This window comes from Hyperolius riggenbachi, chromosome 4 (assembly GCF_040937935.1).
Source record: "Hyperolius riggenbachi isolate aHypRig1 chromosome 4, aHypRig1.pri, whole genome shotgun sequence".
NCBI classification, from domain to species: domain Eukaryota; kingdom Metazoa; phylum Chordata; class Amphibia; order Anura; family Hyperoliidae; genus Hyperolius; species Hyperolius riggenbachi.
In genome coordinates this window covers 131,503,776-131,531,676 of record NC_090649.1, presented here as the reverse complement: position 1 = coordinate 131,531,676, position 27,901 = coordinate 131,503,776, and the positions used below count along the sequence as shown (strand labels likewise).

Genomic DNA, 27,901 nt, shown 5'->3' with positions numbered 1-27,901 from the left:
GACGACCTGCTGTGGACAGCAGTGTCACCTGATGTGGAATTTGATTGGAAACCAGCGAATTACTGCTTTCTGGCTTCCATGTGGATGGGTGGTGCCAGCACTGCTATTCTAGATGCAAATAACCAATATTTAAAGATGTAGCTGACCACATCTATAAGTAATACATTTTGTGTGTGTGGGCTGGTAAAAAGGCCTCAGGCCACATTCGGCCCGTGAGCCTTAGGCCACATACACACATCAGACCATAGTCTTTTGAAAATGAAAGATCACAGACCAATTTTACCCCCTTCCATGTAGTATGAGAGCCATACCTTCACAGTCTTTTCTATGGAGCTGAACTCCCCATTAGAAAAAAATCTTTGCAAGATGCTGCACACAAAGATGCTGTACAGACACAAAAGATCAGTATCTGCAAAAGATCTGTTCCTGCAAAAGATCCGTTCCTGCAAGTTGCATTCATAGTCTATGAGATCTGCAGATCATTATACACACCTTGTTTAACTGACATTCATCTGCAGATCAGACAATCCTCTGCAGATCTGAAAATCCATCCTGGTGGATCTGATCTGCAGATGAATGTCTGTTAAACAAGGTGTGTATGAGGATCTGCAGTTATCATAGACTATGAATGCATTTTGCAGGAACAGATCTTTTGCAGATACTGATCTTTTGAATGTCTACAGCATCTTTGTGTGCAGCATCTTGCAAAGATTTCTGTCTGATGGGGAGTTCAGCTCCATAGAATAGACTGTGTAGGTATGGCTCTCATACTACATGGAAGGGGGTAAAATTGGTCTGTGATCTTTCATTTTCCAAAGACTATGGTCTGATGTGTGTATGAGCCTTTAGTTTGAGGACCACTGCTCTAGATGATTCCAGAGGCTTCTTTGATCCACTTGTACCCCACCAATACATGCCGGGACCATCCTAGGTTTCCTTGCATTCAGAATCCCAGCAGATTTGATAGTTCAGTATGCAGGAGAAAAGCCTACTGCCTGCACTACCTTTTTGCACACCGAGTCCAATTTCCATTGCTAACAGTCAGCTGCTGTCAGCTGACTGTTGGTGCATACATGGAAACGAGCAGGCCGCGAACATTAAGAGCGTCCTGGCTAGGGATGGCCCTGCCTAGGAGAACTCATGGAGAAGCATGTGATCAGTTTGGTCAGCTGATAGATTTGTAAGGTTCTGATTTGCTGTGATGACTTCCTGGTTTAACACATGATCATGACCAGCAAATCAGAGCCTTACAAATCTATCAGCTGATCAAACTGATTACATGCTTCTCCTTGAGTTTTCCTAGACAGGGCCATCTCTAATCCTGGCCAGTGGGGTAAAGGAGGACCATGCAGATGTTTCCTCTACTTGGGTGAGTATCTAACGAAGTTACCAGTTTGCTATAATATGAAACCGGGTGTATGTTATCATATTTCTATAGCAGAGTGTTTACAGTGTATCATCAAAGTCGGCAAAATAAGGACTGTTTTAACTGAATTTTATTGACGGTATTGATAATGTAATTGCTCAGTCCATGTTTGTAAATAATTGCAGGACAGAACATCTGCAGAACTTTAAGCAGCTACTTACAGCAACTGTAAAGAAAGTTCCTCTAATAGGAGAAAAAGGTAAGAAATGGAATAGTTTCTATTATGTGCTGCTATTATCCCTCCCAGTTTAATCTTTCTTCGTGGTGTGTGTGGGTTTTTTTTTTTTGTTTTTGTTTTTTTTGTTATGAACTAGCATTTATATCATGTTTTTTTTTTTTTTTACTTGGCCATCCAAGACTGACATCATTTAGTTCAATATATCACTTGCAGTAAGCACTAAGAATACGTCTGCTAGAGACTGTGATCATGACTGAAAATTGGTACTTGGAGGTGCCTCTGTGTACCGTTTTTAGATACCGTACTCCAGATGCCTGAAAATGTAAACCGTATATTAAATTAAAGAAGACAAGCTAAGCTTTATTTTTTGAAAGATATTAGAGTTGTCTTTGGCTTTTATTGTATCCTCATCGGGTAGTTTTACATACTTCCTGTCTAGAAAGAGTACAGAGGCTATAAGCCCTGCCTTTTTGTGTAGAATAGGGAAGTGATAAAACCTCTGGGTTTTTTTTTTTTGGTTTTTTTTTATTGTGGCTTCTCACTCTCAAAATCACTTTGGGAATGAATGGAGTTCTGCCCACTGAGGACATAGATGGCTGCAGCACCGTGGCTTAGGTTCTGACACTTCATGGAGCTAGTACACATTTATTCATAAAGATCATCAACATTAACCAGTTCCCTACCCTGGGGTTTTCCCCCTAAAAAACCCAAGCAATTTTCTACATTTTACAGGTCTCCTATTCATTAGCCAATAACTTTAGCAGTACTTATCACAAATAAATGATCTATACCTTGTTTTTTTTGCCACCAATTAGGCTTTTTTCTGGGTGGTACTTTTTGCTAAGTATTATTTTACTTTGAAAGTATTTTAAAGGAAATAAGGAGAAAAAAATTTAAAAAGTCATTATTTCTCAGTTTTCAGGCATTACCGTTTAAAAATAAAAAGTATTACTGTAGATCAAGCCCACATATTTTATTAGTCCATATGTCCTGTTTATTTCAACATTTAAATTATCTTCCTAGTACAATGTATGGCGACAATATAATATTAGTCAATAAAGGTGTATTTTTCCCATTTTTTTGCTTTGTACTTTACAAGCAATTACAAGCCGTGTTCGCCAAAATAAACGTAATATACCCTCACGGCATACATATCTAAACTGCTACGTCAAATTATTAGCTCCCACCCCCGTAGTTAGCAAGATGTGCCCCTTTATTACCCTCCGCCCCCCATAGATAGCCAGGTGTGCCCCCTTATTCCCCCCATCCCCCATAGATAGCCAGGTGTGCCCCTTTACCTTCCCCCCCCCCATTATAAATAGCCAGATGTGCCCCTTATTAGCCCCTCCCCATAAAAATCCCAGATGTAACCCTTTATTAGCCAGACTCGCCCCTTTGTCCCCCTACCCCCATTGATAGTCAGGTTTGCCCTTTTGTTTTTCCCCTCCAATAGGTATTCAGATGTACCCTCTATTCCACCTCCCCCCCCCCCCCATGGATAGCCAGGTGTCCCCCTTTATCCCCCCAGTATAGCCAGATGTGCCCCTTATCAGCCCCTCCCCAGTATAAAAGATATATGTGCCCCCTTGACCCCCCATAGATCGCCAGGTGTGCCGCTTTATTCCCCCCCCCCTCGATAATCAGATGTGTCCCTTTGTCAGTGCCCCCCCCATATATAGCCAGGTGAGCCCCTTTGCCCCCATAGATATCAGTGTGTGCCCCTTTGCCCCCCTCCCCATAGATGGCCAGGTGTGCAATTATCCTGCCCCCTCTGCCCCTTAAATAGCCCCCAGATAGCCATTATGCTCCCCTCACCTCCATGCTGCGATCGGGCAAGCAGCATGGAGGATTAGCATGTAAACAACATACCTCACCTCGTTCCAGCGCGATCAGCCTCCCCTCCGTGCATCACCGCTGCCTGTGTCATTATGCCGAACGGATCGGGTCCCGGCTTGATGACGTCATCAAGCCGGGACCCGATCCGTTCGGCATAATGACACAGGCAGCGGTGATGCACGGAGGGGAGGCTGATCGCGCTGGAACGAGGTGAGGTATGTTGTTTACATGCTAATCCTCCATGCTGCCCGATCGCAGCATGGGGGAAGGAGGAGGGGGGGGGGGAATACTAAATTACAAGGGATCGGGCTGCGGGTTGGAGGATCGAACCTCCGGGAGGGCATCCCAAATTAGTGTAGTTAGAGGGAGGGGGGTTAATGAGCCCAGACGCGTGCTAGCACGCGCACTGTGCTCATTAAAGGGAACTGACTTATATTCACGTCATGTGGCTTTCAAGAGCCACTTACAATGACGTGAATATACTGTAGGTAGGATACGAACTGGTTAAATACAACCATCTCAAAAAACTATAAGAACTTATGTCTATATTTGCAGGTGGCAGTTCTGGGATGCTCTCAAAGCTGCTTTAAGAGTGATGTGGGGTTTGCCATATTTATTTCTATTTAAACAATTCCAGTTGCCTGGCAGTCCTACTGATCTTCTGACATGGTTATATAGCAGCATAGAGGGTGCTATTGTGGCTGGGAACGCGAAGAATCACTCGCGTTCCCGGCCTGTCTGCTCCTGATGCCGAAACCTGGAAGTGGCTGCCGGCAGGGCCAGGAGCATCTGATTGAGTCGGCGCGAGCACAATACAGCTGCAGGGGGCTGCTGGAAGCCCCAGGTGAGTAAAACTCATTTTCCCAGAGCGTCCCTGGGACAGCACCCCTCCTCTGAGACTTGTCTCCCCTCCCAATTCTGGACAGGAAGCTATTAAACAAATTTGCATAATGGACAGCAGTACATGTATAAATACAAGCCACTTACAATGATCCTCAGTTGTTTTTCCTGTCCCGGACAGGAGCGGATGGAGGGGTCTCTGTGCTCCCATGTCAGGTGGCAGGTGCAGCGTGTGGGGCAGGCAATGACGGGCTGAGCAGGGGACTCAGTGTGCTATGCGCCCAGCGTGGTGGAGGCTTCTCCTTGGAGTGCGGAAGTTTTATGGACGGCAGAGCGCTAACCGGAAGTTCCGGCGGAAGCGCGATGACGTCATGTGCAGGCGTCCCACATGACTGGTCACATGATCAGGCCTGATTGCAGGCCCGCAGCGGTGATCATTACGGCGATTGGCTGCTGGACACAGAGGCAGCTGCTGGCAATTAAGGAGGAGGAGGGTAAGATTTAAAAAAGATCTGTTGTTTGTCCATGACTCAATGCTGTTTGGTGGATCATGGAGGACGCCGCAGGCCTTTCCTCACTGCAATCTGCAGGGACTGGCTCTGAACCCTCTCTGGTGAGACATTGTTTGTGTTTCTGCGGAATATGCTGTTTAAGTTACACTGAGGGGACTGATAGTTTTTTTCTTATCTATATATTTCAGCCTAAACTTCCAAAAGCTGACAAAGATAAGGAAAAGGATAAATCATCTCAGTCCACTCTGAGTAAACACTCATCATCCTCCAAAGAAAAACGATGTGCTATCTGCAATAATCGCATATCCTCATCTGCTCCTTCATCTAAGAAATTATGTCAGTATTGTACAGATAAAGTTGTCAAGGATGAATCCCCAGTAGTTTTCAAAGACTTAATGGGATGGATGCGCTCGGAGATGTCTTCAGCCATAAAAGAAATTAAGGATTCTGCTATAGCATCATCCTCATCAGTTGTAGCAGATCCTATGGAAGACATTCCCCCTTTGGAGGGCACTTCCCCTATGGAGGGCACTTCGGCCATTCCTGATGTCACTGTCCCTATACCTTCCCTATCTGTTCCTAAGAGAAAGAGGGGAGAGGATTCAGAGGAGTCAGAAAATTCTGGGGAGGAGGGTGAAATATCTTCCTTTGAAGAGATTTCCGCTGAGGATACATCTGATAGACCAGACAAAGGGCAGAAATTTGCTTTTTCTCCGGACCTAATGAAGAATCTGTTATCTGATATGCATACGGCTATGGGTATTACAGTTGAACAGAGGACTTTGACACCCTTGGATCAGATGTACGAAGGTTTGTCAGATCCCCAGTCCAGTTTTATCCCAGTTCATTCTTCTCTAAAAAATATGATTAAGAAGGAGTGGGATGAACCTGAAAAGAGAGCCTTTTGGCCTCGGTCTTTAAATCGTAGATACCCGTTTTGTGCGGAGGACCAGAAATTCTGGGGTACATCTCCCAAGCTTGACCCATCTTTTTCCAGGGTGTCAAAGAAAACAGATTTGCAGTTCGAAAATTTTGGAAACTTAAAGGATCCAATTGACAAAAAAGCGGATAATCTCCTCAGAAGAGCATGGGAGTCCTCATCACTAACTTTTAAACCTGCAGTAGCTTCAACAGCAGTGGGTAGGTCCCTGAAATACTGGTTGATGGAAACACAGGACAAGATTGCTTCTGGTGTTCCTAGGGAGGAGATATTAAAGGACTTTCCAAAACTATTCAATTCCACCAATTATCTCACTGATGCAGCAGATGATACGGTGAAGTTGACAGCCAGGACCACTGCTTTAGTAAATTCTGCTAGACGTGGTATTTGGGTAAAGACGTGGCAGGGAGATAACTCTTCCCGCTCTAAATTATGTAGTCTACCTTGTGAGGGGGAATTTCTTTTTGGCTCTAAGTTAGAGCAGACTTTGGAAAGAACTGCTGATGCTAAAAAGAATTTTCCTGTTAAAAGGAGGACCTTTCCACCCAAACGCTCCTTTCGTCCCTCTAAACCTGAACAAGACCCCAAGACTTCATCGAGAAAGAGATGGGGTCCAAGTAGGCCTCAGAAAGCCAAATCAAATTTTGCCCATACCTCCCAGCAAAATAAACAATGACGTCAGGATCCCGGTGGGGGGAAGACTGGCCCATTTTTACGAGCAGTGGCTCCTTCTTCCTCAAAATCTCTGGTTACAGAAAATTGTGTTAGAAGGGTATGCCATAGAATTTCAGTATCCCCCCCCCTCGAAGGTTCTGGGTAAATCAAAGGCCAAAGACAGAGATTCAAACAATGGCATTACAAAACGAAGTGACTATGTTACTACAAAAAAGAGTTATCAGAGGGTCCCATCATGCCAGAGGGGTCAGGGATATTATTCACCGGTTTTTCTTGTAAAAAAAGCCTCAGGGGGAGTTCCGCTTCATCCTCAATCTGAAAGGGTTGAACAAGGCCGTAAAATATCGAAGATTCAGGATGGACAATATCACCTCTGTTATAAGTCTGTTACAGAAGGATTGCTTCCTGGCATCATTGGATCTCAAGGACGCCTATCTACACATCCCGATAGAGCTACAGTCTCAGCAGTTCCTAAGGTTTGCCATCAGCATTCAGGAAGAGGTAAGGCACTTCCAGTTTAACGCTTTACCTTTTGGATTAGCCTCGGCTCCTTGGTTGTTCACAAAGGTCATGTCCGAGGTCTTAGCTGTTTTGAGGAAAAGATCTATTAATGTTTTGGCCTACCTGGATGATCTTTTGTTTTGGGGTGACTCAGTAAATTCCTTGAAAATCCAGATTAATTCAGCTCTGGAATTGCTCCAATCTCTAGGATGGCTTATTAACTGGTCTAAATCATCTATTCAACCTAAACAGACTATGGAATATTTAGGTTTTGTTATTTCTACTTGTGATGAGAAAGTGTTTTTGCCTCAGAGAAAGATAACTGCTATTCTTAATACTGTTCTTTCTTTTCAGACCACAGGTGCCATTACGCTAAGAAGGGCTATGTCGGTTCTAGGCCTTCTAACCTCCTCCTTCCCTGCAGTCCAGTGGGGACAACTCCATTCAAGAATACTGCAAAATTGGATCCTAAAGAATTGGAACAGAAAGGTGACGTCCTCAGAAAGAAGATTGCTAATTCCTTTCAGAGTAAAGGCAGCTCTCAGCTGGTGGCAGAATCCAGTTCGTCTGTCCGAAGGTCGACCGTGGTTTTTTCCAGTCGAAAAAATCATGACAACAGACGCCAGCTCCTGGGGATGGGGGGCTCATATAGACTCACTACCAGCACAGGGTCAGTGGTCCACTTTGATGAAAGGAAGATCGTCAAACAGCAGAGAGTTACAGGCAGTATGGATGGGCCTACTTCACTTTTGCAATTACATCAGCCACTGTCATGTTCTAGTACGTTCAGACAACGCCAGTGTAGTGGCGTACATCAACAGGCAAGGAGGAACGAAAAGTCATCTTTTATGGTCTCAGACCTCAAAAATCCTATTGTGGGCGGAGAAAAATCTAAAATCCATCAGAGCAGTGCATCTGAGGGGTATAAACAATTATCTTGCGGATTACCTAAGCAGATCGGCTCTAAAGCAGGACGAGTGGACCCTGAACTCGGAGGTTTTCCAGGAGATCTGCATGACATGGGCACATCCAGAAGTGGATCTATTTGCAAGGAGGAGCAACGCAAGGTGTCAACTCTTTTGTTCCCTATGGCCCCAGGACAGGCCATGGGCGATAGATGCCTTTTCGATAGATTGGAGCATCAGACTAATGTATGCTTTTCCCCCTCTATCCCAGATCCCGAAGGTTCTCAGCAAAATTTGTCGAGACAGGGCTCGATTAATTCTGATAGTTCCATTTTGGCCGAAAAGACCGTGGTTCAGTCTATTACAGAGGTTATCGATCAGTCCTCCGTTGCTTTTACCTCAACGTCCGGATCTATTGCAGCAGGGGCCAGTTTTTCATCCAAATCTTCAGCAGATGCGTCTCTCTGCATGGAACCTGAGTGGAACATTTTGAAGTCTAAGGGGTTTTCAGATGGTCTTTCGGAAACCTTGATTCAAAGTCGAAAGAAAGTGACAAGAGTAATTTATCAGAAGGCCTGGCGAGTCTATAATAGCTGGTGTTTGGAGAGATCTATGAATGTTCATTCATCGACATCAGTTTTAGAATTCCTGCAGGCAGGGTTTGAAAAAGGACTGAGTATTAGTACATTAAAAGTTCAGACAGCGGCAATCAGTGTTTTCCTACAAAGAAGACTAGCCCAGGAGGAGTTCATTCTTCGTTTTTTTCAGGCAATTAGGAGGTTACGTCCAGTGTTGGTTCCGAGAACCCCGTCTTGGGATTTAAACATAGTCTTACAGGCTATGTGTGGTCCTCCCTTTGAACCAATTGACCAAGTTTCGGAAAAATTGTTATCCTTGAAGATGGCATTTCTTCTTGCGATTACTTCGGCAAGAAGGGTAGGAGAGTTACAGGCTTTGTCAATTAAGCCTCCCTACTGTATTATTTCAGAAGACAAGGTTACTTTGAGGCCAGATATTGCCTTCCTTCCAAAAGTAGTTTCAACTTTTCACAGAACTCAGGAGATATTTCTTCCTTCATTTTGTGAGAGACAGTCTAATGAAAAAGAGAAACAGCTTCATTGTCTGGATGTCAGAAGGTGTCTACTTCAGTACTTGGAGAGGTCTAAATCATGGAGTAAGACAGATGCTTTGTTCATCCTGTTTGCTGGAAAGAATAGGGGGCTCCGTGCATCAAAGCCAACTATTGCTAGATGGATAAGACAGGCTATTCTAATGGCATATCAATCACAGGGTAAGGTCCTTCCAACATCTGTCAAAGCTCATTCTACAAGAAGTGTCGCAACCTCATGGGCAGAGAGGGCTGGAGCTTCCATCGAGCAGATTTGTAGAGCGGCTACCTGGTCCAGCCAGAACACATTTGTAAAACATTACAGACTAAATTTATTATCAAGTGGTGATCTAGCCTTTGGTAGAAAAGTTCTACAGGCAGTAGTCCCACCCTAATGAGAATCTTGTTTATCGTCTCAGAGGAGGGGTGCTGTCCCAGGGACGCTCTGGGAAAGACCACACTTACCTTCGGTAAGGTCTTTTCCAGTAGTCCAGGGGACAGCACCCCTACTTCCCACCCTATGTGGGAAACTATTAAGAAGAAATTTTGCAAGCATCGTATGGTGAGTCCGGGTCATCTTTGTTATTACTGAGGATCATTGTAAGTGGCTTGTATTTATACATGTACTGCTGTCCATTATGCAAATTTGTTTAATAGCTTCCTGTCCAGAATTGGGAGGGGAGACAAGTCTCAGAGGAGGGGTGCTGTCCCCTGGACTACTGGAAAAGACCTTACCGAAGGTAAGTGTGGTCTTTTTTCCACAGACCTAAGTGCCCCTTTAAACAGTCCTAACCAGCAGGAGAACTGTTCTGCATGGTAATAAGAAGTTTAGTGTGGATTTCTAGAACTGCACTACAGTTAAGAAAGGTGCAAATCCATTCCTAATCCTAAACTGCTGCAGATTAAGAATTGATTAATAGCAGTTCTATAGATAGTGCATCAGTGCAGGCTAGGCATGATTTGTGAAGTGCTTCTCCCCCCTGCTACCAGGTGTCCTGTGAAGCTGTTCTGTGCTTAACCCTTCCAGTGCTGGGCATTGATGCAAACAACAGATGTATTGGTTACCTCAGCAACAGCAATGCCCCTCACACACTCCACTGTCTGAGAGACCTTCCTAACTCCTATTTTACAAAAGTTTTAGAAGGAAACTGCACTATCTAGTTATTTCTTAAGATGTCTGAGACAGTTCTGCATGGATTTTTAAAACCTACCAATATTTTTTCTCAGACACTCTTGATAAATGTCCCCCACAGGTTCAGGGGGACAGCCAGACAACTTGCATTCTTAAAAATAAAATGAACATGTCAGTGTCCATATTTTTTCCCTTTGTATTTCCTTTAAAACTTAATAAATTACAGTAGTATCAGTTCTCTAGTAACCAAGTCAAAGATACTCCACCCAAAGTCAAATTCAACGCACATCTACAGTCTCCAGGGGGCTTATTCATAGAAGAATGGAGCAGAAGTGCTAGCCTTGCAGTGTTGTGTATGCCCTGATATGGCAGGAGATGGGTCACTCCCAGATCATAAATTGACTGGACAGTATTAATAATTTCTACGATATTGTCCTTTCAGGCTAAGCAGAAATATATAATTTAGGATTGAATTAATCAGTTACCCTCTCATTCTTCTAAGTAGATGGGGAACCATGACTAAGCTCAGTGAGAGGGGCGTGATGGTGCCTTTATGCCTCCAGCCTCCCGTTCTGCTCCAAGGAGAAATGTGTAGCTAACAGAGGGAACCCTAATACAGATTCCCAGAGTGCAGGGGAGGAGCTTGGCTGTTCATGGTCATCTGGTGAGACCTCTCTGTCCAACTTTAAAGATAAAGGACGGTAGAAATATATTTTTTACTTCACTTTTCCTGCTGATGTCTGCTGGAGTGGAGAGGGCCTTGGCTATGTTGTACAACACTGTATGATACGCCTGTGCTTTTAAAAAGAATGGTAATAACAATAATTGTGTATAGAGAAAAACAAAACTGGAAGTAGAAGACTAGCCAGAGCCACGTGGAATTACCGTAATTGCTTTAACTTGCCTGCTTGTCATCACATCAAGACCTCTACATAAAAAGTGTATGTTTTGTGTAATGTGTGATTAGTAAGTTTGTTCTTTCCTACAGATGAAGATGGCAGTAATCTCTTCTGTGCCAGTTCACTGGAGCAGTATTATAGCTGGAATATCGGAAAGAGAAGAGCATCTGAGGTACTTTCTGATGCTGTAACTTGTGTAGTAAGACTCATACAAGTATTTTGGCTGTCCTTCAGCATGGAGAAACAGCCTTCAGAGTAAAAACAAGTAAAAATTAAAATCTACTTTGTACATTGTAGTAAAAGCGCCTGAAGCAACTAGCTTATATAGCTACCACTTTCAAATTTTACTCTAGCAAATGTAAATCAGGTCAAGTATTTTGTCAGGTGTTTCTATATGTTTGTCCACCCCCTGTGTGAGTGGCTGGAGACCTTTTGATGTAGGAGAAACTAGTCCTAATCCCTTCTCTCGCACTAAAGGTGCCCCTACATTTTGGTGGCTGATCGACACAGATCTCTCTGATCGGAACTGATCGGAGAGAGATCTGTGACCGCCATAAACTGCAGACCGATTCCTGATCGATTTCAGCCTAAAATGCTTTGGGAATCAGCCTAATGACATCACCTCACCACCCCAGTGATGTCCCCTCAAGTGTAAAATGTGCCCCACCCTGTGCCCGTGCATGAATACTTTGCCTGTCGGTGTCCACCACTGTCTCCGACTTCTTCACACACGCACCCCACATGGTTGCCGGCAAACTGCATGTGGGTGCATTTGTTATGTCACACGCGTCCACATTACCTCGGCAACCATGTGGGGCGCGCGTGTGATGAAGAGGATAGAGACCGCGGCAGACACAGACGGGTGAAGTATTCATACAGGGGCACCAGAGGGGAACATTTTACAGTAGGAGGACAGCGCCGGTGGTTCCGTCGTGTTCGTTGCTTATCCAGATACCTTATGCCATTAATGCTGCGCACCCGATCGAGCACATTGCCCCCAAATTTTGCTGCATGTTGGATCGATACATGTGACCAATTTCAGCCCGAAACTGGTCATCGATCGGGCATGTTCTTGGCGGCATAAATGTTCATGCAATTTGATTATATTCATTGAATTGGATGATCGATTGGCTGCCAAGTCACCTGATGTATAACCATTTTTACCATCCTACTCCCGCTAAATATTACACGAAAACTCCTCCTCCTGCTACACCTAGCTCTATCCCTTTTTATAAAAATACCAATATTCCTAAAGGTGGCCACACACCATACCATTTTTTAAATATCTGTTCAATTTAAAGAGACTCTGTAACATGAAAAACATCCCCTGGGGGGTACTCACCTCGGGTGGGGGAAGCCTCGGGATCCTAATGAGGCTTCCCACGCCGTCCTCTGTCCCACGGGGGTCTCGCCGCAGCCCTCCGAACAGCCGGCGACTGTGCCGACTGTCAGTTCAATATTTACCTTTGCTGGCTCCAGCGGGGGCGCTGTGGCGACTTTCGGCACGGAAATAGACGGAAATACCCGATCTCCGTCGGGTCCGCTCTACTGCGCAGGCACCGGAAACTTGCGCCTGCGCAGTAGAGCAGACCCGACGGCGATCGGGTATTTCCGCCTACTTCGGCGCCGACAGCCATCAGAGCGCCTGCGCAGGAGCCAGGAAGGTAAATATTGCGTCACCGCTGTACGGAGGGCTACAGCGAGACCCCCGAGGGACGCAGGATGGCGTGGGAAGCCTCATTAGTATCCTGAGGCTTCCCCCACCCGAGGTGAGTACCCCCCAGGGGAGGTTTTGTCGTTACAGTTCCTCTTTAAGAATTGCAATACATTTTTCTGACTGATTGTAACATTTCAAAAATATGACCAATGTACCACACACCTATGTTAAATTTTTCCCCAATTATGATAAAAATGATTGGAAACTCTGAGAAAATTGCTTGGGTGTGTATATTAATAAATTGACAATCTAACACACACCATACAATCTTTAGAGAAATTGAAGAAAAATATCTGGCATTCCGGATAGATAAAGATCGAAAAAAAAAAACCCGGGAAATCCAATCGGATTTTTCAGTCGAATGAAAAAAAAGCTTTCGATGTTTTCGGGAGATCCGATCGTTTTTATCGAATTGCCGTAAAATTGTATCATTTTATTGTAACGTGTGTGGCCACCTTAACACTAACACTTCTACTGCCTCTACTCACTATCGCTACAACTACACTAACCTCACTGCCACTAATTCTACACTAACTTCACTGCCGCTAATTCTACACTAACCTCACTGCCGCTAATTCTACACTAAACCTCACTGCCGCTAATTCTACACTAACCTCATTGCCACTAATTCTAATACTAACCTTCACCAAGTGCACTGATTCTAAAAACCCCAACACAACATATAATTAACATGTTTTTCATTGTGTCTCATATCTGCTTTATTGATTTGTGCATTTCTTCATATTAGTGGCAGCGAGCTGTGGCCATGAAAAAGATGCTCCAGGAAATTATAGAAAAACAGCCAAAATTTAGTGGTATCGCTCCGCTAAAAACAAAGGAAATTGTATATTGGTGCCGAGTCCACGGTTACACGCCTCCAGATCCAGAGAACGCCAACGAGGATCGGGAATCTATTGAAGATGTGTTGACTCGAATAGACAATGAGGCTTGTAAGTATTAGGAAACCAGTCTCTCTTTTAGAGTATCATACCCACATATTACTGTGTCGATCACAGATTTTTATCTTCGTTGTGATTATTGATCTGTGTAGCACAAGTTGCTAGAAGCCGTGGTTTTGTGCAATAATTACAGAAACTGCCTGTCCTATGCGGGCACAGAAAATTCTGTGAGTTGGCTAAATTGGGGAAGGTAAAAGCAGAGTAGCCTAAAACCCCATACACATGCTAGATGACATTCTGCCAAGAATTCAGAATTTGAACACAAAAAAAAGTGCCTGCAAGGATTAAAAAGGTTTAAGGTGATCATACATCAGGCCACTTGGCAAACAATCAACCATACAATTCAATTATTATAATCGGAATATGATGAAAATCGGTGCTGCCAAGTGCATGCCCGATTGACAATGCGACCAATTTTGGGGCGAGATTGGTCGCATTAATCGGTCAGACATGCTGCAAGATGTAGGGCTGACTTGCTGGATCGGGTGTTAGGTGGTAACAGTGAGCGATATCAGAATGAGCGACAAAACTAACGTTGTCCCCCCTAATGTTTAAAGTACCCCCCGATGTCCAGTGCACTCTATACATTGCCTGTCCATGGCCGCTGCTCGCTGTGGGCTCCCGTTCCCATCCATACACGTGCCACACATGGTTGCCTAGTAACATGGGCGCATTTATTACTAGGAAACCACATGGACAGTAATATTCAGAAAAGGTGTACAGTTCTGTTCCAATCCAGTCCTGTCCATTTTGTTTTCAGTGGCTGGGCTCACACAATCAAAGTGTACAGTTCATTCCTGTCAGATAAAATTCATAGAAAACGGATTCAAAACTAACAGAACTGTACATATTTATGTGTGAATGCAGCCTAAAAGTGGCCACATACTGTACAATTAAAAGAAAAGAAAAAAAATGTATCGTGTGTGTGGACACCTGAAAAACAAGCACCAACCAGTGGATCAGGGGGATGCACAACTGCTTTTTTCAGATTTCTGTTGATAGATATGAAGAGCCTTCCCTATTTCTGTTGTCTATACACTGACAAAAGCCACTGCAGTTATTTTCACACAGGAATTGTCAAAGTGGCAGGGTCTGCCTATTACATAATTCATTTTCTTTGCACTTTGCAAAAATGAGTGAAGAGAGAAAATTATTTATTTTAGAAAGCAAAATGTTAATAATAAGTACTTAGTAAGTAAAAACCTGTGTTGGGACTGCTAAACTCTATCCATGCTGTTTTTCCAGTTGTGCTAAAAATAATTCCAGAACATCCTGTGCACCACGCATAGTACTGTTGCCATGGATCCTATGACAGGAGATGTGAACTATCTGGCACTTTAGGAAAGTCAAAGCTGCCCATAAACTTAGATGAGTTTATTTAAATCACATCAAATCACAACATTTTTGATAAATGTTTCCTTTATGTTTTGCTTTGTGTACTAATTTCATCAAATGTAACCTTTTTGTTTCTTTGTTTCCTAGCACTGTCTTCATCCTATTCCTCTCCCGAGTCTCTGCTTGAAAAAGTAGTGGAATTAGAAAAGGTTCTTAAGAGAGAGAGAGAAGTGGATGAGGATGTGGATATCATTAGTATGGGTGAAGAACAGAAGCCTTGTATAAAGCAAGAAAATGAAGATGGAGATGATGTTAAAGTTTACTTGACTCCTGGTTTATCTTGCGAGTTCATCAGAGACACGACGCAAGAGGTATGGCAGATAGATAGTTAGATAGATAGATAGATAGATAGATAGTAGAGGAACATAATACTAGATGTAACTAGGGATAGTAAGTAAGTTGCAAATAATTTCGAGTTGCTGCAGGATTATGCAAAATTTCTATGCAAATGTGTGCAGCCTAACCACTTAAGCCCACAGGGCTGAAATTTTTTTTACATCTGAGCAACTTTCACCTCCCATTCATTTGCCAATAACTTTATCACTACTCATCACAATGAATTGATCTATATCTTGTTTTTTCCGCCACCAATTAGGCTTTCTGTGGGTGGTACATTTTGCTAAGAGCCACTTTACTGTAAATGCATTTTAACAGGAAGAATAAGAAAAAAACGGAAAAAATGCATTATTTCTCAGTTTTCAGCCATTATAGTTTTAAAATAATACATGCCTCCATAATTAAAACTCACATATTGTATTTTCCCATATGCCTCGTGTATTACACTGTTAAAATTATGTCCCTATCACAATGTATGGCGACAATATTTTATTTGGAAATAAAGGTGCATTTTTTCAATTTGCGTCCATCACTATTTAGAAGCCCATAATTTATTAAATCATATTAATATACTCCTTTGACATGCATATTTAAAAAGTTCAGACCCTTAGGTAACTATTTGTTTTTTTGTTTTTTTTATTATTGTAATTTTTTATTTTTTTTTAATTTAAACTTGTATGTGGGTATTTTTTGGTGTGGGAGGTAAACAGGGTTTTTTTTTTTAAATGTATTTATATGTGTTTATTTAATACTGTGTGTTTTTGGTGTAATTTGCTATTTGGCCACAAGATGGCCACAATCAAAAAGTCCTGGGAGCGATCGATCTCGCTCCCAGGCAGAAGAAAGGAGACCAGAGCTCAGAAAAGCCGCAGCGTCTGAAGAGACGCTGTCGGCTTTTCTCCGGGGGGGGGGGGGGGGGGTCCGACCAGCGAAAGGGATTTATAATCCCTTTCACTGATCGGTGGGCTAGCGGCCAGCAGCGGGGGCGCGCACGGGGGGGGGGGGGCAGTTAGGCTTAAGTGGTTAAAGAGGAACTCCAGTGAATATAATGTTATAAAAAAAAAGTGCTTCATTTTTACAATATTATGTATAAATGATTTAGTCAGTGTTTGCCCATTGTAAAATCTTTTAAATCCCTGATTTACATTCTGACATTTATTACATGATGACATTTTTACTGTTGGCAGGTGATGTAGCTGCTACATGCTTTTTTGGCAGTTAGAAATAGCTGTAAACTGCTATTTCCCACAATGCAGCAAGGTTCACAGACAGGAAACTGCGTACGTACTCAGTTTCTTGTGGGAGGGGTTTCACCACAATATCAGCCATACAGCACCCCCTGATGGTCTGTTTGTGAAAAGGAATAGATTTCTCATGTAAAAGGGGGCATCAGCTACTGATTGGGATAAAGTTCAATTTTTGGTCGGAGTTTCTCTTTAAGGCTACTTGCACACTAAGACGTTGCGTTAGGTGCCACGTTAAGGTCGCATAACGTGCACCTAACGCGACGCCTGGTGCTCTTCGTTGTGGACGTCAGAGTGAGCCGCGTTGTGCAGCTCACTCTGGCGTCCGTGATGCCGTGATGCGTACTCTTGTGCGCATGCGGCATCATGTGGTCCCGCCGGCCAATCACCGCACAGAGCGGCCGCTCCAGGAAGTAAACACTGCACGTCACAACGTGCAGTGAATATTAATTAGCCATGTGCCTGGCCGCTCTCCGCTCCTCCCCAACATGACTGCGCATGTGCAGACAGTCTAACGCGGCTTAAGCCGCTCTAACGCCGTAGCATGCTGCACCTTCTTAAGAACGTGCAGCGTTACATGTAACGCAACGTGGGCTGTGTGAACAGCCCACTTGTGTTACATTGCTGTGCGTTGGGGAGCGTTACAGGCTGCACTAACGTGCGCCTGTAACGTCTTAGTGTGTAAGCAGCCTAAATCAATCAAATTCCATCTTGGCAGGATTTGATTTTGTCTGTTTTCGAACACCAATATGTCACTGACGACACTATATCCCATATAACCGAGAGAGACCCGTACATGGGCACCTACATAAAAGATCCCTTGACCAATGGAGCCCATGATATGTGCTTACAGCATACATGTTAGAATCCTGCTGCTGTGATCTTTCTAAGGAAAGTAAGACACAAACATGCACATATTAGACTAGATTAAAGTGATCAGTGCTATAAATGACAGACAAAACGGGAAACAGGTGGTAAAACGTGATGTCTGTTGTTTATCCCACATTGGGGGGGAGGGGATCATTAGATACTTGAATTGTTTACATGCTATACTAACCCTAGTTTCATCTGTTTAGTGAACATAGACTGTATATATAAGGTGTTCACTATGGTCACTGTGAATAGGTAGAAAAGTGTTGGGACAACCAATTCATAAATGTCTGTCCGGAAAATGGGCGGTGGGGAAAATTTGATGCAGGAGATGGGCATCTTTCAATCAACTAATTATCCCCACAGGAACAAAACACAATAACAAATGAACAGCCTACTTTATACAATAGAATCTTGCGATAGTAAAGTCTGATATAGTGAACCTCTGGCTATAATAAACCCAGTCCCCAGGTCCTGGCTACACACCTATATAAATATGCAATGTATGACCAATTCTGCTATAGTAAACTTCTGATATAGTATGCTACTTGGCCAGGTCTCTTGAGGTGCGTACACACGCACTACCAGCGGCAACAACGGGTCCACCATTCCCTCCCACTGGGCGGTCTTTTAGTCGGCAGTAGTGCGTGTGTACGCGCTGTCGGCGGACTGATAAGGCTGTTTCTGAACGATCCGCTGAGTATCATGTCTATTAGTTTATAAAATATAAAGTAGTATATAATCAATAGTATAATTATATATGTACAGTAGTATAATGAGACATTCATAGTCTAGGTATAAATTATAACAAGGATACATTTTACAAGTATGAAGCATTAAAGGGGAAAGTGAGGGTTCACCAACGTTGAGTAAGTGAACCACTTGCTAAGGCCTTAGGGGCAGACAGAGACCAAGCAGTGTTTCCATGTGGCCTCGGCATGCAATAGCCCTGATGCCAAACTTGGATTTCCCTGAACTTTACATGATTTGGATCTCCATTATGCAGGAATTTTCGAGAATTTGAGAGAGGAATAATCATGAACTCAGCTCTGTTCTCATTTCCCATCATTCCAATATGGTGGTCCTCTTGGTGAAAATAGAGACTTTGCGGTATGGAAACTAGTGATGGTCATGTCTAGGAGAACTCATGGAGAGTCATGTGGCATGTGTTGAAGTAGGATGTGATCACAGCAAATGAGAGCTTTGCAAATCTATTGGCTGTTTGAACAAATCACATGCTTCTCCATAAGTTCTCCTACACATGGCCATCACTAAATTGAAGACAAGCTCAGCTTAAATGGCAGAAGGCTATTAGAACTCAGCTGATAGAGGGTTTGTTTAAAGAGACTCTGTAACAATTTTTTCAGCCTTAGTTCTTCTATCCTATGAGTTCCTATGCCTGTTCTAATGTGCTGGGGCTTACTGCAGCTCTTCCTAATTACACTGTCTCTGTAATAAATCAATGTATCTTTCCTCTGTCCTGTTTGTCGGGCTAAGGCTTTGATTGTGTGGAATGTGCAGGGCTGCTTGTGATTGGTAGAAGCGATGCACACCCTCTGCAGGCCCCCTGCATACTATGAATGACTCACACACTATGCTTAGCTGAGCCTATTAGAAGCTGGTTAGTTTGTTTGTAAACATTGCCTAAAACTGTTAATTACAAGCCAGGATTGCAGCAGAGAGTGGCAGAAACAGCACAGAGGGGCACAGGAGAAAATAATGAATAGAATGGTATGCTTTTTAGTGTAAGAATATTCGAGTACAGATTCTCTTTAAAGAGAACGCTATAGCCTCCCGAGATTTGCAACAATATTTGTCGCTATTTAGGAGGTAAACATTGAGGAAAGCAATTCCCTGTTTAAAACGCCCGCCAGGGGTGTTCCTACAGGGTTTACAGAGCGGCCATTAAGCAGCTCTCTCTCCTTGGCCACGCCCTCTGCCGCTCTCCTGCCTCCCTGCACGCTATGAGAGACACACAGTCTCTCAGTGCAGCAACATGATCTATAGGTCACTCAAGTGAAAGTGTGCCATTGCAGCCCACATGAGGGCGGGGAGCGGTGGTTTTTGCAGCTACCTGATCCGCTTAGCCCCGCAGATTGGGTAGCCTACTTTTTTTTTTTTTTATCTTTTGAGCCCACCTCGGGCTCTCTTTAAAGGGACTCCGAACTCAGCCAAAAAATGAAAGTTGTACTCACCTGGGGCTTTCTCCAGCCCAGTGCTGGTCGGGAGGTCCCACGACGGCGTCATGGCTCCTCTCCAAGTCCCCGCTCCGGAATGGCTGACCGGCCGCGTATGACGTCACTCGCCGGCCGGCGTGGCAGTACGGCGCATGCGCGCTTTAACCGCGCATGCGCAGTACTGCCACGCCAGCCGCCGTGATGACGCCAGGCGGCCGGCGTGTGACGTCATACGCGGAAGGAGCAGCCCGACACTCGGCCGAGTGTCGCCCGGGCTGCGGCCGGTCAGCCATTCCGGAGTGGGGACATGGAGAGGAGCCAGGACGCCGTCCTGGGACCTCCCGACCAGCACTGGGCTGGAGAAAGCCTCAGGTGAGTACAACTTTCATTTTTTGGCTGAGCTCGGAGTCCCTTTAAGTGCCGTACAGGCTTGCCTGACATACAGTGGTTTGCAAAAGTATTCGGCCCCCTTGAAGTTTTCCACATTTTGTCACATTACTACCACAAACATGAATCAATTTTTTTTGAATTCCACGTGAAAGACCAATACAAAGTGGTGTACACGTGAGAACGAAAATCATACATGATTCCAAACAGTTTTTACAAATAAATAACTGCAAAGTGGGGTGTGAGTAATTATTCAGCCCCCTGAGTCAATACTTTGTAGAACCACCTTTTGCTGCAATTACAGCTGCCAGTCTTTTAGGGTATGTCTCTACCAGCTTTGCCCATCTAGAGACTGAAATCCTTGCCCATTCTTCTTTGCAAAACCGCTCCAGCTCAATCAGATTAGATGGACAGCGTTTGTGAACAGCAGTTTTCAGATCTTGCCACAGATTCTCAATTGGATTTAGATCTGGACTTTGAGTGAGCCATTCTAACACATGGATATATTTTGTTTAACCGTGCATGCGCAGTACTGCCACGCCGGCCGCCGTGATGACGCCATGGATGTGATGACGCCATCATGGAATTACACCATTCCATTGTTGCCCTGGCTTTATGTTTAGGGTTGTTGTCCTGCTGGAAGGTGAACCTCTGCCCCATTCTCAAGTCTTTTGCAGACTCCCAAGAGGTTTTCTTCCAAGTTTGCCCTGTATTTGGCTCCATCCATCTTCCCATCAACTCTGACCAGCTTCCCTGTCCCTGCTGAAGAGATGCACACCCCGAGCATGATGCTGCCACCACCATATTTGACAGTGGGGATGGTGTGTTCAGAGTGATGTGTAGTGTTAGTTTTCCGCCACACATAGTGTTTTGCATTTTGGCCAAAAAGTTCCATTTTGGTCTCATCTGACCAGAGCACCTTCTTCCACGTGTTTGCTGTGTCCACCACATGGCTTGTGGCAAACTGCAAATGGGACTTCTTATGCTTTTCTGTTAAAAGAGGAACTGTCGCGAAAATCTTAAAATTTTAAAACGCATACAAATAAGTACATTTCTCCCAGAGTAAAAGGAGCCATAAATTACTTTTCTTCTTTGTTGCTGTCAATTACACTAAGCAGTAGAAATCTGTCAATCCCGACAGATTTTGGGCTAGTCCATCTCTTCATGGTGGATTCTCAGCATGGCCTTTATTCTTTATAAAGAAATTCCCAGAAAATGATTAATACAAACATGCTGGCCAGCATTCCCTGCTCACTGCAATTTTCGCAACAGTTCCTCTTTAAAGAGAACCTAAAGGCAACCAAAAAAAATGAGATGAACTCACCTGGGGCTTCCCTCAGCCCCCTGCAGACGATCGGTGCCCTCGCAGCCCCGCTCCGATGGCCCAGGACCCGCCGGCGAACACTTCCGGCCAGGAGGCCGCAATAGCAGCATAGGGGGCGATATACAGGCTGGGAACGCGAACAATAACTCGCGTTCCCATGCCTGTCGGCCGGTGACGGCCAAACCGGAAGTGTTCGCCGGCGGGTCCTGGGTCATCGGAGCGGGGCTGCGAGGGCACCGATCGTCTGCAGGGGGCTGAGGGAAGCCCCAGGTGAGTTAATCTCATTTTTTTTGGTTGCCTTTAGGTTCACTTTAACAATGGCTTTCTTCTTGCCACTCTTCCATAAAGGCCAACTTTGTGCAGTCCACGACTAATAGTTGTCCTATGGACAGATTCCCCCACCTGAGCTGTAGATCTCTGCAGCTCGTCCAGAATCATCATGGGCCTCTTGACTGCATTTCTGATCAGAGCTCTCCTTGTTCAGCCTGCGAGTTTAGGTGGACGGCCTTGTCTTGGTAGGTTTACAGTTGTGCCATACTCCTTCTATTTCTGAATGATCGCTTGAACAGTGCTCCGTGGGATGTTCAAGGCTTTGGAAATCTTTTTGTAGCCTAAGCCTGCTTTAAATTTCTCAATAACGTTATCCCTGATCTGTCTGGTGTGTTCTTTAGCCTTCATGGTGTTGTTGCTCCCAATATTCTCTTAGACTACCTCTGAGGCTGTCACAGAGCAGCTGTATTTGTACTGACATTAGATTACACTCAGGTGCACTCTATTTAGCACTCATCAGGCAATGTCTATGGGCAACTGACTGCACTCAGACCAAAGGGGGATGAATAATTACGCACACCCCACTTTGCAGTTATTTATTTGTAAAAAATGTTTGGAATCATGTAAGATTTTCATTCCACTTCTCACATGTACATTACTTTGTGTTGGTCTTTCACGTGTAATTCCAATAAAATTGATTCATGTTTGTGGCAGTAATGTGACAAAATGTGGAAAACTTCAAGGGGGCCGAATACTTTTGCAAACCACTGTATACAAACAAAAGCAAAGAACTAATGCCTGGTACACACCATGCAATTTCTCACCAGATAGATGGTCCAGTAGATCATTTCCAAGGTACAATCTGTTTTTCTGATTGATCTTGTATAGAAGTGATTAGAAAATTGATCAGAAAAACTGACCATTTATCTGGTGTGAAATTGCATGGTGTGTACCAAGCCTAAGGATTGTTATATTAATGGTGGTATCACTTCAAAATGACTTTAATTCTGAATACAGTCATTTTTGTCAAACTGTTAGAAGAAACTAACCCCATGTAATCTAACATTGTCTAGCTATTTATTCTCCATGTTTAGCATGTGGATGACCATACAAATACTGTAACTAGCAAGTTTACTCGTTTATATAGAAATGTAAATACAAGTATTTTTCTTTTTAATTAACAACTTTATTTTGCTTTTTGTATTTCAAAAGATTAGTATTTCCTTGCAACCGGTTGAAGTTCATAAAAACGTATATGCTTCTCCAGTGGAAGAAATGCTTTTAAAGGTAAGACACTGGAAAGATTCCTGATGCTACCAGGCTTATTAGCTTTCTTTTAGCTGAAGTGTGCCAGGTATATGATCTAGAGGTCTATTCTGAGGGTGTGGCGCAAACCTGAACCGAAAATTAAGTCAAAATAAACACACACACTTCATACTTTTCTCCCGTGTAGTCTACTCCTCAATCTCTTTCTCCTCTCTTGTGTCCTGTTTGGCCACTGTGATCAATGGATTTCTCCAACCTCCATTTTAAAAATGGCCATTACCCCATAACAGCTTTGTGGTCAGCACACTGCTAAACTGTAATATTGCTCACTTGTGCCATAGGGAAACATGGACATTACCTTGCACATCAGTTGTCCTTTCAGTTATAACTGACAGCAACTGATATGCAACTGATATATTTCAGTTTTGACAAAATCTTGTCAGAACCTGAAGGGATCAATGTTGGAAGAAAATGGTGAGCTTCTGAGAGGAACTGACGGCAAGGTGTAATATTAATTTGCAGATACATCATGTGTTTGTTTTAAATACTTTTACTCGGTTCAGGTGCCCTTTAAAGTAAACCTGAAAGGAAGAAAAGGTCCCAATTTGGGTACTTTGGGTGCTTGCCTCGGGAGAGAAAAGGCTCTGAAAAACCTGCGCATGCGCGGACCTGTCACGCCGGCCGCCGTAATGACACGAAATGGCCGGTGTGATGACTCATTGCGTCTTTAATCAGGAAGAGCCGGGTGACGCTGAAACCGGGGGGTTGGCGGCGGAGGCTGAAGGAGACGAGCCAGGAGAACGCAGCGAGACCTTGTCGCCTACCCTGAGCTGGAAGAAGCCCCAGGTAAGTGTATTCTTTTAAATTTGGGCACTCCTCGGAGTCCCTTTAGCATCGCACTGTGAAAGAGGCCTCGGGGAAAAAAAGATATTTCTGCTCATGGGTGATGATTTAAGAAATGCAGGTTTATCTTTCATTGAAACTTGCATTTTAGAATATCACACAGAATGTGCGTACATATGTCCACTATCACTCTGGATAGATGATCTTTAGCATTCATGCTTTAGATGATGATTGTTTGTGAGTACATGTCATATCATTGGTTTTAATTCTTTTGCTTGATGTTTTGTTATGTGCAGGCTACTGAGCAGTTTGTCAGCGATTTGCTAAGAGACTCTTTAGCTGTGGCTTATCAGATGACCTCTCGAAAACGGTACATTTCATTATTTTGTTTCCATTGCATTGAGGATGTAATGTAACTTTCAATAGTGTAAATAAGCACACTTTTTTTCCCTATGCTTTTATTTATGATATAGTGCAATGCCTTGTATCTCTACCCTCCTCATGTCATATCTACAACGTTCCGCTATATTGTAGTGGAATTTTCCCTTTGCTATTTAATTTACAGCTATAGCCATTAATTCAGAATTCCGCCATGGTCACGTATGGCGGTTATGATTCCTTGATCATGCCCAAGTTATTGTGTACCAATATGATGTCCTCCATTCCTTCTGGTTCCTCAGCACTGTAATAGAAGTCCTCTACCTCATGCTTTTTTTATATTCCCTGTTTTTTGTGAAACCATAACCTTTATAAATGTAATGTTCTCAGACAAGGGTATTTTAAAATACTGTGTTCTTTTATTGTTCTGTTTTTAAATGCAGTTGCTATAGAGAAAGACTAACCTGTTAATATTCTCCTGTGAACAGCACACCAAGAGAAATCACCATTTCAGACATTCATCGAGCCATCAGCAACATTCCTCTATTCGACTTCCTCACAAACAGGCATTTAGGTGCTCTGCACACTGATAATGAACTGTCCTTGAAGAAACCATAACAGCCCTAATGCTGCAAGGTGAAGAGTGATACTTGTCTGACCAGATATTTCCATCGGAGCCATCAGAATCCTGACTTTCTGTAGGGCCCTTTTCCACTGCATACGTTCCCAGCTGATATTCAGGGCGCATTTGTTTTGCGAATTCCACCACAACAATAATGGAAATAATGGTGCACCATTTCCAGTGACAAGATCTTACTCTAGATTCAGAAATGTGATACAAACGCTTTCCAAAAGGGGAGTCGCAAGGCAAAACAAAAACCAGCGGCTGAGGCTGCCACATCCACTGTCCTCATATATGTAAGAAATCCTGAGCCCTTGGTGTACAAGATGTATTTAGCATATCGTATATCCTATACACTAAAGGATCGTATGATAGTAGTAGACAGATTCCCAATCCGGTCGGGAACTGGAGATTAGGCATCTGTCTACCACTATCATACAATCCATTTAGCGTATAGGATATACACAATGCTGAATACATCTTGAGGGTCCCTGTCATAAGGGACTTCGATGTGAATACTTGTACACTGTTTATATTGTTTTGACCTTGGAAATAAATTACTTTTAAGGTAGCAATACAAATGACTACTGGTTCCCTTATTTGCCATGGTGGTGGTCACCAATATGTGTGGAGCACTTTGGTGACTTCGGGCATCATCTGAACACCAAACGCTGAGGATTTATTACAAGATCTGATTCTTGCTGAATCACCAACGCAGTGCCTGTGGCTGTCTTTGTACAATTGGTTTTCTGCCACACTCAGTTAAAATGAATGAGACTTTTCAGTCACACTAAAGAAAAGACAATTGCTGAACATGATAATCTCTCCCTTGCATTCTGCGATCTGCAGTGGAAAAGGACCGCTACTACATAATGGTACTTACAAAAAAATGTCTATACTTCGATGTGTGTTCTTTTCTATTGTTCACGGTCTCTAATGTGTAATGAATGTCTATAGTTCCATGTATCTATGTACGAATATTTGTGAGAGAGAAAATAAACAACCTTTCCTGTACAATCGTTCACAGAAATAGGACTGTATTGATTTCCATGTGGCTATGCTGAAATGAAATGGACTACTGTTGCTACTAGAAATTTTTTCAGCTTATCCTGGAATTTCAATCCATGTTACACTCACCCAGAGTGAGATTCCTCCTTGGGCCCTGAGGGGTCTCTCTTCTGTGCTGGTCCTAGACGGGGTGAACACCATCCATCTGCTTCATAGCCGATCCATTCAGTTATCCTAATCCCTGCCACTCTAGTGTGCAGTCTATCATCTGTGCCTCTGCCTGTCCAGTCAGTAGTCAGTCAGATCTCATTCTGCCCATTGTCCACTGTGGGGTTACCTTCCTGTTCCTTCCGTAACTAGTGGGGGAACCCTGGGGGATCGAGAACTGTTGGACTCCATCAGCCCTTGTGGGACACTCTGGTAAAGACTAATGGTCACTTAGACCACGTACCCTGAATAAGTTCCATATTTTCCACCAATGCCAAGATATACAGGGCCCTGACAGATCCATAACGTGATGTACGATTGTCTTGTTTTCTTTTGACCAATCCTGTCATATCTTGTATCTTTTAACCTATATGCCTGTGGAAAGTCAATAAACACAAACGCTGGCACTTCACAATCATTGTGTATTTCATCACTGCAGACACAAAGCCAACGTTTTAGGACGCGCAAGTCCCTTCATCAGGGCATAACAGGTTTGTCAATCAATTTCACAGATGACTATTGTCCTGGCAGGTAGTCTCAAACACTCGTCAGCAAGCAATGTGTATTCCATGGCGGCGGCTGCATTGTCCTCTGTGTTATTGATTGACCGATGATATGCCCTGTTGAAGGAACTTTTGTCACAAAACATTGGCTTTGTCTGCAACAATAAGACACGCGTTGGTTTGTGAAGTGCCAGCTTTTGTGTTTATTGCCTTGAGGATTAAAGTGGGTGTTGTCAAGCACCCTAAAAATTTGGCTTAAGCACTCCTATAGACTAATGGCCCATATCAGTGTGCTGGAAAACACAACCATAGCTGTTGCCTGTGATACATCATCTGAGTTTACAGATACTAGAAAAAACAGTGAGGAGGGAAAAAAAAAAAAAAAACACACTCCTGCAAAGAAGATTTCTGAACAGGCAGTTTTGGTGCTTTAGCACATATGGGTCACCAAAAAAAGATAAAATCTATTTCAAGGAAGTACAAGGTACAATTACTAGGACCTCCATGGCGGGGCTTAGACGCGGAAGAGAGTACGCTTGTAACAGCGTGACTGGAGGCTCTGGAGGTTTGGCGTGGTGATGCGGCGCATGGGCCCGGCAAGCTACAGAGACTCTACCCTAGAGACTGCAGGAAGCCTGGTGGCTATAGCTGGGGAGAGCCCGTGTCAAAATTACTCTATGCCATATACCCATTGAGGGGACATGTGAGTGTATTTTAATTTTATTTTATAATAAAGCTAGCTGGTTTCATGTTATGTGAGGCGTTTTTTATTGAGGTACATGGAGACTTCGAACTTGACTGGTTCAGAGAAAGGCCTATCCACCTACACAGATCGAGAGGTGGGGGACGACCCGGTAACAGTCCAAGGCGCAGATAGACCTGTCTAGGGTCTTAAAATCTGGTGAGTCGCTCTCAAAGGGTGAGGTGGAGGCTTATACTATCTTATGACTGTGAAGTTTGAAGCTTGACGCCTACTCAAGTTGATCACCATTGGAATAAGATTGTTTTATGCAGGACATTGGACTTGTTTAATATAAAAGCTTTTGAGCGCTATCCTCTGGGTTTTTACAGTTACTAGGAATGCCCGGTGATGTTGATCCAGGGATTTTATCTGATTGCCATCTGGAGTCAGGAAGGAATTTTTTCCCTTTTGGGGCTAACTGGACTATGCCTTGTAAGGGTTTTTCACCTTTTTCTGGATCAACAGGGATATGTGAGGGAGCAGGCTGGTGTTGTACTTGTTCTCTGGTTGAACTTGATGGACGTAAGTCTTTTTTTTCAACCCAAATAACTATGTAACTATGGTTTCTATCGCCTGGTTATGGGGGATAGGAAATACATGAACCTGTATAATTCAGTTGTCTCATGTAGGGCAATGTGTGGGGGGTGTTTTCCCCACTTTTTTTTTTAATTTCCTCCATCAAAGATTAACTTAATGAGGGT

The 27,901-nt window shown here is 43.6% G+C and overlaps 1 protein-coding gene across 4 annotated transcripts in view; it reads left to right on the top strand.

Annotated features, from left to right (window-relative positions):
- The window catches only part of YEATS2 (YEATS domain containing 2), a 78,375-nt gene extending 52,618 nt beyond the window's left edge, over positions 1 to 25,757 (top strand). For all 4 annotated transcript variants that reach the window (XM_068280706.1, XM_068280703.1, XM_068280705.1 and 1 more), the window contains 7 exons: positions 1,552 to 1,625; positions 11,042 to 11,124; positions 13,418 to 13,619; positions 15,111 to 15,334; positions 22,844 to 22,918; positions 24,037 to 24,110; positions 24,607 to 25,757. In XM_068280706.1, the coding sequence (XP_068136807.1) occupies positions 1,552 to 1,625; positions 11,042 to 11,124; positions 13,418 to 13,619; positions 15,111 to 15,334; positions 22,844 to 22,918; positions 24,037 to 24,110; positions 24,607 to 24,736 (862 nt within the window). In that variant the 3' untranslated portion in view covers positions 24,737 to 25,757. The remainder of the gene's footprint in view (positions 1 to 1,551; positions 1,626 to 11,041; positions 11,125 to 13,417; positions 13,620 to 15,110; positions 15,335 to 22,843; positions 22,919 to 24,036; positions 24,111 to 24,606) is intronic.
- The last annotated feature ends 2,144 nt before the right edge of the window (positions 25,758 to 27,901 follow it).